This window comes from Olea europaea, chromosome 9 (assembly GCF_002742605.1).
Source record: "Olea europaea var. sylvestris chromosome 9, O_europaea_v1, whole genome shotgun sequence".
Classification (NCBI taxonomy): Eukaryota; Viridiplantae; Streptophyta; class Magnoliopsida; order Lamiales; family Oleaceae; genus Olea; species Olea europaea.
Window position 1 is genome coordinate 15,019,840 of NC_036245.1, and position 10,413 is coordinate 15,030,252.

General features: G+C 34.3%; 1 protein-coding gene across 1 annotated transcript; it reads left to right on the plus strand.

Annotated features, from left to right (window-relative positions):
* The first annotated feature begins 2,987 nt into the window (after positions 1-2,987).
* Positions 2,988-8,049, plus strand: LOC111399797 (sodium transporter HKT1-like). The gene is made up of 3 exons (XM_023027288.1): positions 2,988-4,293; positions 7,151-7,423; positions 7,606-8,049. Exons 1-3 carry the CDS (start codon positions 3,092-3,094, stop codon positions 7,802-7,804), a joined length of 1,674 nt encoding a protein of 557 aa, XP_022883056.1. The 5' UTR covers positions 2,988-3,091; the 3' UTR covers positions 7,805-8,049.
* The last annotated feature ends 2,364 nt before the right edge of the window (positions 8,050-10,413 follow it).

The following is a 10,413-nucleotide window of genomic DNA, read 5'->3' on the forward strand; positions in this document are numbered from 1 at the left end:
CCAACAAATTGTTTTCATTGACAATATGTTTATCTTTAGTCCACAATAAATTACTTACATCAACAACAGTCCTAGAATGAGAAAAGGTTGATTTTCATAACCATATTGATCTTAATTATATTTATTATATAGTGTATACTGATACAAACAACATTGCATCTCCCTTTCATTTATTTACATTAATTATTAATTATGAAAATAGTCATCTCTTAATTTATTTCACAGGCTCTCCATTAGCAAGAAATTAAAAAATGTAGCCTCAACCCTCTCTCCATCTTCCTTAATCGAATGTTCTATCTTTACTCCGTTAATGTTGTGTGTGGACTGTTAGAATTTCAATACATATTATAAAGTTATAGTAATTTATTTAGTTTCACAAAATGATAATAATATAGTGGAAAATAATTTAGGGTTTAATTGTGAAATGAGAAAAGATTGTAAATGTTTATTGCAGTTAATGTTGTGTAGTTAATAAATATTTTAATGAAAATATAATTACCCTATCATTTGGTATTTCGTTTTTATCTAAACTTAGATATCATGAAGATTCATAAGTAACTACCAATTAAAATAACTTTTAAATAAAGATAAATATCACATAAAATAAAATTATATCAATTTACGTAGTAGTATTTTGTATGCATTAATTTTATTACATTAAATGTATTACTTAGTTGTTAGGATATGTGTGAAACAATCAAATGAAACAGCCATTTAAATAAGGTAATATGAATGCTATTTTTTAAAACTAACTAATTCAACTGAGGAAAGAAATTTAAGTTATATTTTTATAATAAAATTTAATAACAATCAATATAATATTAAAAAGATTAATTTAGGGAATTATTGACAAATGAAAAAGAAAAGGATTTTTTTTAAAAAAAAAATTTCATGTTGAATAAATTGAATTAATGTTATTAATTAATTATTCACAAAACTAAAATTAAATAAGGGTATATTGGACGTATAGCTAAATATGTAAAGAATTAATGTTATTAATTAATTATTAACAAATTGAAAATAAATAATGGTATATTAGGTAAATAGCTAAATATGTAAGTGTAAATTGAGTATTCAAAAATTTCTCCTCAATTCTCACTTTTAATATGTTGTAGATAATTACATTTACAATAATGTTAAATTTTCCTTGCATGAGATCCATGAGCTAATTTTTTGGACAGATAAAATTGGCAAAATATATATATACTTGCCTCATAATCTGATCTTTCAAGATATTTATTTATTTTCAATTTTTTTATTGTTTACTTCAAATGCCTCCCTATCCGTTATCACCATGCTATTGACACTGAGTATTGCGGCACCGTCGACCATCGTTGGGCCCCTAACCAATAATTCTAGCTCTACCATATGTTATTTGTGGCCAAGCTTTCACCACCCAAAGGCCATTATTATGTTGAGGTTTATTCCACAGTACAGCAATATGTGCTCTACAAGTATAAAGTTCTTCATGCCCTCTACATGAGGGGGCTCCACAAATAAAATAGGGTGGGCCCCATAACATACGAGGGGCTGTCAAAGTTGATGTACACTCTTCACCAAGCATAGATCGTATGTTGATATTTGTTATTGAACTTGATTCCTGTAGCTCTCATTTTGCAGTATAAATTGTCTGTCCCTGAACCTCCGGCCCCTCAGCAGCTCAGGGAGGTAAATCGCAGGATGTGTCCTTGTTGGCTCCCAGGTTCCCACAACTTATTTGGACTCCTTCCGCAAAGAGAGCTCTCCTCGTTGGGCGTTTGTTCAACCAAATGGCTTCCCCTTCATTTAGCACCCAGTGTTAACTCCAGGAATCGAACTCTCCACCCTTGCTTCCAGCGTCCCAGCGAAGTGATTGTTCCACCAACTCGGATGTGCCCTGGGGGGCCTCCTCAATTCTCACTTTTAATATATTGTAGATAATTACATTTACAATAATGTTAAATTTTCCTTGCATGAGATCCATGAGCTAATTTTTTGGACAGATAAAATTGGCAAAATATATATATACTTGCCTCATAATCTGATCTTTCAAGATATTTATTTATTTTCAATTTTTTTATTGTTTACTTCAAATGCCTCCCTATCCGTTATCACCATGCTATTGACACTGAGTATTGCGGCACCGTCGACCATCGTTGGGCCCCTAACCAATAATTCTAGCTCTACCATATGTTATTTGTGGCCAAGCTTTCACCACCCAAAGGCCATTATTATGTTGAGGTTTATTCCACAGTACAGCAATATGTGCTCTACAAGTATAAAGTTCTTCATGCCCTCTACATGAGGGGGCTCCACAAATAAAATAGGGTGGGCCCCATAACATACGAGGGGCTGTCAAAGTTGATGTACACTCTTCACCAAGCATAGATCGTATGTTGATATTTGTTATTGAACTTGATTCCTGTAGCTCTCATTTTGCAGTATAAATTGCCATTTTCTCTTGAAGATTTGGTCAAGCCATTTCAAACGTTAGTAAAGATGAACAAATTTATTGATTTTCGAAAGAAACTAAGTCATACAACTCATTTCTTGGTATTCAGTTGTTTAAGAACAACTTTATTGATTTTCAGCTGTTTAAGAACAAAATTACTATGCTCATACAACTATTTTCTTGGTATTCAGTCATACGTTCTTCATATTCTTCTCTTTCGAGTAAATCCATTTTGGATCGAAGTTTTCTATTTTATCATAGTTTCCTTATTATCACCATGCTATTGACACTGAGTATTGCGGCACCGTCGACCATCGTTGGGCCCCTAACCAATAATTCTAGCTCTACCATATGTTATTTGTGGCCAAGCTTTCACCACACAAAGGCCATTATTATGTTGAGGTTTATTCCACAGTACAGCAATATGTGCTCTCCAAGTATACAGTTCTTCATGCCCTCTACATGAGGGGGCTCCACAAATAAAATAGGCTGGGCCCCATAACATACGAGGGGCTGTCAAAGTTGATGTACACTCTTCACCAAGCATAGATCGTATGTTGATATTTGTTATTGAACTTGATTCCTGTAGCTCTCATTTTGCAGTATAAATTGCCATTTTCTCTTGAAGATTTGGTCAAGCCATTTCAAACGTTAGTAAAGATGAACAAATTTATTGATTTTCGAAAGAAACTAAGTCATACAACTCATTTCTTGGTATTCAGTTGTTTAAGAACAACTTTATTGATTTTCAGCTGTTTAAGAACAAAATTACTATGCTCCTACAACTATTTTCTTGGTATTCAGTCATACGTTCTTCATATTCTTCTCTTTCGAGTAAATCCATTTTGGATCGAAGTTTTCTATTTTATCATAGTTTCCTTGGTTGGTTTCTTGGCTTTGAGGATTTCAAAGACAAGAAAAACTTCATTCACGCCAAAAGATTTTGATCTCATATTCACATCTGTGTCAGCTGCCACTGTTTCAAGCGTTTCCACCGTCGAAATGGAGGTCTTTTCCAACATACAACTTGTGTTTTTAACCTTTTTAATGCTTTTTGGTGGAGAAGTCTTTTATTCCATGATTGAACTTCATTTGATGAAGTCCAAGCTTCAAAAAATCAGAATAAAAGACAACGAGACCGATTCTTATATCACGGACTCTGATTCTTCAAATCCAAAAAATTCCATTGATCATATTGAGCTCGGTATGGTTACTCACTCTGAAGATGAGAAGCCAGATGCCACATTAGAGACAGATGAAAAAGCCCCAGAGACAGAGACTTTGAAATTCAACTCCATTATAATTCTGTCTCATGTAGTCTTATGTTATCTTCTGGTGGTTCATGTAGCAGGTTTTTCTTTGATTTTGTTTTATTTAAGCCTTATTTCAAGTGCAAAAGAAGTGCTCCAGAAAAAAGGACTCAATGTGAAAACTTTCGGTATCTTCACTACAGTATCTTCATTTGCAAACTGTGGTTTTGTCCCTACAAATGAAAATATGATGGTTTTCAAGAAAAATACAGGTCTTCTCCTCATTTTAATCCCTCAGATTCTTATTGGGAACACATTATATCCTGTATGCCTACGTCTCATCATCTGGTTTTTGGAGAAATTTATGAAGAGGGCTGAATTCAGGTACATGCTAAAAAATTCCAGAGAATTGGGCTATGCTCATTTGTTACCGGGGCTGCATTCAGCTTTTCTTGCATTCACTGTTTTTGCGTTCATAGCGATACAGTTCGTGCTATTTTGCTTGTTGGAGTGGCATTCAGAAGCCATTTCTGGTATAAGTTCTTATCAGAAGATGGTAGGATCTTTGTTTCAAGTGATGAATTCCAGGCATGCCGGAGAATCTGTTTTTATGTCTTAGTTAGATCAGTTGTTCTTATTTTCTTTCCCTATTTAAAAACTTAATATGCGTTCATTGTTTTTTGATTCTTTTATAATTAAATAAATACTTGAAGCTTTTTGTCGAGTTATTGAACGCTTTTTGGTTTAAATTCCTAGTTATCTAAGGACCAATATTGGCCCCTCCAATAGTTAACATTCAGCTTCATCATTCCACCACTATGAACCTGCCATTGTAGGGAGATATGGGGTTCGGGGAAGGGATGAGTGATGTCTCAGCTATTGAAAGAGTAGGGCTCTTAAGGACATATGATTAATTTAACATCAAAGATTCTTTATAGTCAAATGTATCACCTTTTGTTATGGAGTCCATTAAGCCCCCGTTCGGCCCCCATTACACCTCATCAAGTTAAATTAAATTTTTGTTTCTTCTATTTTCAACTACACAATTTTTAATAAAATAATATTATACGTAAATCGAAATTTTTTTATTCTTTTACAACCATCCATTTTTTATTAAAAAAAAAAAAAAATACTATTCTATCATTGTAATCAACTTTAACTGGGGACAAACAAGGGCTTTTAGTAGCTTAAATCCACGATCAACCTTGTGACACATTCTTTTTTTGTTCAATATTGCATATCAAAGATGCTTGATTTTTAGATACCAACAATGAAAAATACATGAAGACAAATCATATCGACAGGACATGTGTACATGTATTGGGAGGATTAATCTTGAGAAATCAAGATTTTTTTCTAAGGGTGTTTTGTTTAGACACAGGATTTCTGGGTGATTGGAAATTAAGACCCTACACCAGATGTGGATAAAGTTCAACCAAGATCCTACACTAGATAGTTGTTGATAAAGAAGGAGACCATACCATGCTGTTTTCGTACCTCAACCATGTTGGGAATCTACTTACACATGCACAGCGAAAAATGAAATTATTTCGATCCCCACTGAGGATCCCTTTGTTTTTAGATAGAAACCGTGATAAAGATTGTACCTTTGAAAAATTCTGCAAACGTTTTGCTTTTCTTTTAGTTCCAGCAATCTTGATTCGCCACCCACAGCTGTCCAATTGTCCAGCCTCCAACGGTGATCCATATAGAAAACAAGCTTGCAGCTAACAGGATATTCTCCTCTTGTGCTAGCAAGAATAATTATGAGAAAAAAATCATGTGAATTGAAAACCTTAGCCACGTATTTATATAAGCCCAAACGGGCCTTGTTCGGTCCGGTCCAATATTTAATTAATCCATTTAATTAAATTTGGTCCGTGAATTAATTAATCAAATTAATTAATTCGGGCCTATAAATAAATAAACCAATTAATTAATTTATCCAACGATTGTTAAATTAATTAATTAACAAATTGCAATTTTCCAATTCTCTTTTGTATGCGACCCATCAGGTTCCCGATCACGATGTCTAACGACGTAAAATATTATTTTGATCTAATCAAAATTGATAAATTAAAACTCCTTTTTAATTTATCATCAATTCACACTCGCCATCCCAGATTGACTTTTAGCAATGTGTCAGGGCAATACATGTGACGGGAAATGTCACGTGGCATGACAAAACCAAACTCGTTCGTTTACCGTGAAACTATAATCCTTTCGTCAATATGATCCGATCAATTACGAGATATGGAATTGTGTCAATCCCGAATATTGATCATATCTTTCACTCCACTATTAAGTCAATATAAGTCGAAAACTCCTTTTTGACTTATGAGTACACATTGGCCAAGGATTTCGTTATCGACTTAATTGAATGAAACGCAGATCATAATCTCCTACTATCTAAAAGTGACGAATCATTTATTAGTCAATCACAACCTTCATACGATTCTTGATGTACCTGAACGATGTCGTATTAGCGGCCCTTTGCAAAGTAACATCCAACACCGCCAAAGTATGACTGTCCTCATATAAGGTACCATGACGACCTCAAGTCAAACGACCAATTCTACTACCGAACGTTAGAAATTAACCACTGACACTCAGATAGTTATCCATGTGAAATCTCTCGACGGGTCTCCAATATTTTGTTCTATAACAAAACATCCACATGTCATTTAAGTGTCACCACACTTTAGCTTGTGAGATCAGCTACTTACTTTACAAGTAAGAAATGCCACACGTGATGGTCTATCCGTAATAACGATATCCGTATCTCGTTATTACTTACGACCACGGACAATTTAAGATTCAATCAGATGTAATTTGTATCTCACAATCACAACTCCTTGTGATTAATAAATTATGAAGATTTGAATTTACGGACTCTATTATTTATTTAATTGTCTATTAATTAAATAATAGATCTGCCATTAAATTGCATTAATTATATATCAAAAGTATTTATGTCTAAAGTTGATTGGACTTAGGGCATAATACTTACAAACCATCGTTTTGGCAAGTCTATCATTAAGGTTTCTGTGTCATTTCGTCTGATATTATTGCTGCATTTTCTACCTCCCTGCTGTACAAGGTCCTGTAGATTTTCGTAGCATTAAGGTTCTCAATCCTTATAATGCTCGAATAAAGTGCTTTGTCTACTAAAGTTTTCTATCCTTATAATGCTTGAATAAATTACCGTGTCTATGAAGTGACATGACTACCTTGATCCCACAATTTGAATATAACTTTCTCAATGTTGTAGGCAGTTTTCTTAGGATCATTTTATCTAAAAATTTAAGATTTCATGCATATAATGGCATTCAACACGTCCCCTCATCTGTCGGTAAGTTCTTTTTTCTCTCACCGAAGCTTCATATAGATGATGGTTAAACTTGGAACTTGGACATTAGCTGCTCTGAAATCATGTTTAATGCTTGATTTAAATTATTAGTAGATAGAGAGAGTCACATTTATATAATTCAAATGATATCGGAACCCTAAATGATTTGGTGTTGATTTGGTACAGGTATCTGCCACCTTATACTTCATTTTTGCCAATTGAGGAAAAGAGTTCAACAAGCACGAAAAGGAAGAATATTATGGAACACATATTATTCTCACAACTCTCTTATTTAGTCATTTTCATCATTCTCATTTGTATAACCGAAAGGGAAAAGATGAAAAGAGATCCCCTCAACTTCAACGTGCTCAACATTGTCATTGAAGTAATTAGGTGAGACCTTAATTTTCTATTTTCTTCTTATTAGTTTTCATTAGTTAACTAGAACAACAAACCGAATCTTATTCCCGATAAATTTAGGTTCCCTTCATGAATCGTGGATTAAGATTTTTGTTTAACAAAGATCCAAAACTACTTAATTCTTCGTGTTTAAAAGAAATAACGATGTTTTGCAGTGCGTATGGGAACGTAGGATTCTCCATGGGATACAGTTGTGCAAAGCAAATTCATCCCGATAAATACTGTAAAGACGCATCGTATGGATTCGTTGGAAAATGGAGTGATGGGGGAAAATTTATCATCATTCTAGTTATGTTCTTTGGAAGGTTGAAGAAATTCAGTAAGAGAGGTGGCAAAGCTTGGAAACTACCTTGACATGCATGTATATATGGAGAGATACATACGTACATACCTAAGCACATAAGATAAGCGTGAATACAGTAATGATTTCCTAAGCACTAATGCATAGCTTATAAGTATCAGTGATATGACACGCTAATTAATTGGTGAATAATTAAATTCATGAGATCTACCATTAACTTATTCACCAATTAATGATGTGCCATGTCACCGTTACTTAACATAAGTTAAGCATCGATGCTTAAAAAATCTTTTTTTTTTTTTGTGTGTATATATATTTCTTCTTGATTTCTTGTACAAGGTTTGGTTGATCTTCTGATATGTTAGCTCATATTGAGAGTACTATTCAAACACCTTGTTACGTGAAAGCTAAACAAAAAAGGTATTGTGAATATTAAATTGATTTTTGACAACGTAATTTGAAAATTACTTTTTATTTGACTAAATACTATTTATTTACATATAAAATTACTAATTAAATATTTTAACTAAGCTGTTCTGGCATAATTTTTAGTATAGATTGTATTGTTTAATTTTTTTAAGACCTTAAAATATGAAATATGTGAAATATCGTGAAAATTATGAAATACCATAATTTCTTGTATCATCGTAAATTTTATTCTACAAATATTAATGATCATTAAAAAATGAATAAAATGTCATTTTAACCATTCAAAAATATTCTTTGAATTGTATACAAATCGTTAAGTAGAAAAATTTTGACTATAAATTGTTGGGAAAAATGAATGATTTGTGTGTAGATAAATCAACAATTAAGATACCAATTCTAAACATAAACATAATTAATATAAAGAAGAGATTTAGAAAGCAAGTTTTAAGGGATCACATTAAGGACTTTGTCCTAAAGTCCTGTTATCTCCCCTTCATGTCGGTATTTTCAACACTACATGACTCGAAGATAAAATCTCATGTAGCACATAGCCAATTACCCTTATATGGGCACGACCATATGAAGATAAAGAATGAGCCTTTATCAAGTTGCCAAAATTATAAAAATATAATATAAAATAGAGATGGAATATTTTGTATTTAAGTATCTCAAGTTGTATTTTCATATTGTCCAAACTATAAAATCCCCTCCCTTTTCATGTACAACCTAAACCTCCACACTAATGAGAATAAATTCAATTAAAGCGTAAGTAAAAATATATAATGTTGACCCTAAAAAAAGTGCCAACAATTCGAATTCCGTTGAAGAACACGTAAGCAGATTTTAATACACGATCACAAGTAACAAATTGATAATAACCCAAATGTAGAAATATAGGAAAGGTGGTACGCCGTTAACCAAATGTGTAATGGCTCCAACGTTTATAGACGAATCTATGAAAAAATAAATGGCATGAATATAGCTTCTTTTATTATATAAAAATGGAAAACAAGTGCTTTGTAGTCTCAAGAGTTGCATTCCTCCATCTTTGCTACATTGGGGAAGTATTTATAAAGTTACCAAAAAAAAAAAATGGTAACCCTTGGATAGGGGGTACATGTGACCTCAACTCCTTGGTTTAAGTATCTAATCATAGGCGTCAACTTTGACCTATTAGCTTGTGATGCACTCAATACTTATATAGAGTTGCCACTTTTTGTTGACCAGACTCAACAGTCATGCTCATCACTAGTGTCCCATCAATCATTTCTAGGAGATTTTATACAGAGATTTAGAATCTCCCTCGTGGGTTGGCACCAGGTAGGAAGTCTGTATACTTTTTCGAGGCTATATGCCTCGAGGCCTTGGAGTTGTGGACTTCGGCCAGGTAGGTAAGATGGGCCTCGCTATGCAGTTCTTGGCCTCGTCACTTGTAGGCAAGACTTTGTGGAGGTGGTTTCTTATACTCACCACATTATTAGTGGCTTTGAATCTGAGCCGCACTGTAGAGTTCAACTTGTGACCTTAGGAGCTCACCAGGACCACGCTTGTACCTGAGCTTCCTTTACCAGCCTAGCCATCTACGAACAGTTTCCATGTGGGGGGGGGGGGGGAGGGCTCTGCAGGCTCCATTTTTTCCTCCATCACCAGGGCGTAGGAAAATTTGACCACAAAATCAGCTAAGGCTTAGCCTTTGATAGCTGCCATTGCCTTGAAGTGGATGTTAAATTCATTGAGCTCCACTGCCCACTTCATCAATCTTCCCAAGGCGTCAGGTTTTGAAAGTAGTTTCCTGAGAGGGAAGTTGGTCAATACGTTTATCGAGTGTGCTTGAAAGTAGGGCCTTAATTTTCTACAAGTTGTGGTCAAGGCTGAGGCTAATTTCTCCATGTTGGAATAAGGAATTTCAAGAGCCAGAAGCACCTTGCTAGTTTAGTAAACAGGTAGTTGAACGGCTCCCTCCTCTTTGACCAGAACGACACTCTAGGCCTCATTGAAGATGGCCAAGTGCTATTGTAGGGCTTCTCAAGATTTAGGCTTCGAAAGGAGGGAGGCCTGCCATAGGCGTATTTTCAGGCCCCTGGAAGACCTCTTCACACTCATCTGTCCATTGGAATCTCTATCCCATTTCATGACCTTGAAGAATGAGAGATATTTGTCGGTAGCTGGATAAAACAGCTTAATGTAGCCACATGACCAGTTAAGTTTTGGACCTTATTTGGACTTTGGGGAG

What these genes read in the sequence shown, in the direction of transcription:
- LOC111399797 (XM_023027288.1), top strand. Translation starts at nt 3,092, where the DNA reads ATGAACAAATTTATTGATTTTCGAAAGAAACTAAGTCATACAACTCAT. An exon ending in GCCGGAGAATCTGTTTTTAT is followed by an intron (nt 4,294 to 7,150) that starts GTCTTAGTTAGA and finishes TAGTAGATAGAG; the next exon opens with AGAGTCACATTTATATAATT. An exon ending in ATTGTCATTGAAGTAATTAG is followed by an intron (nt 7,424 to 7,605) that starts GTGAGACCTTAA and finishes GATGTTTTGCAG; the next exon opens with TGCGTATGGGAACGTAGGAT.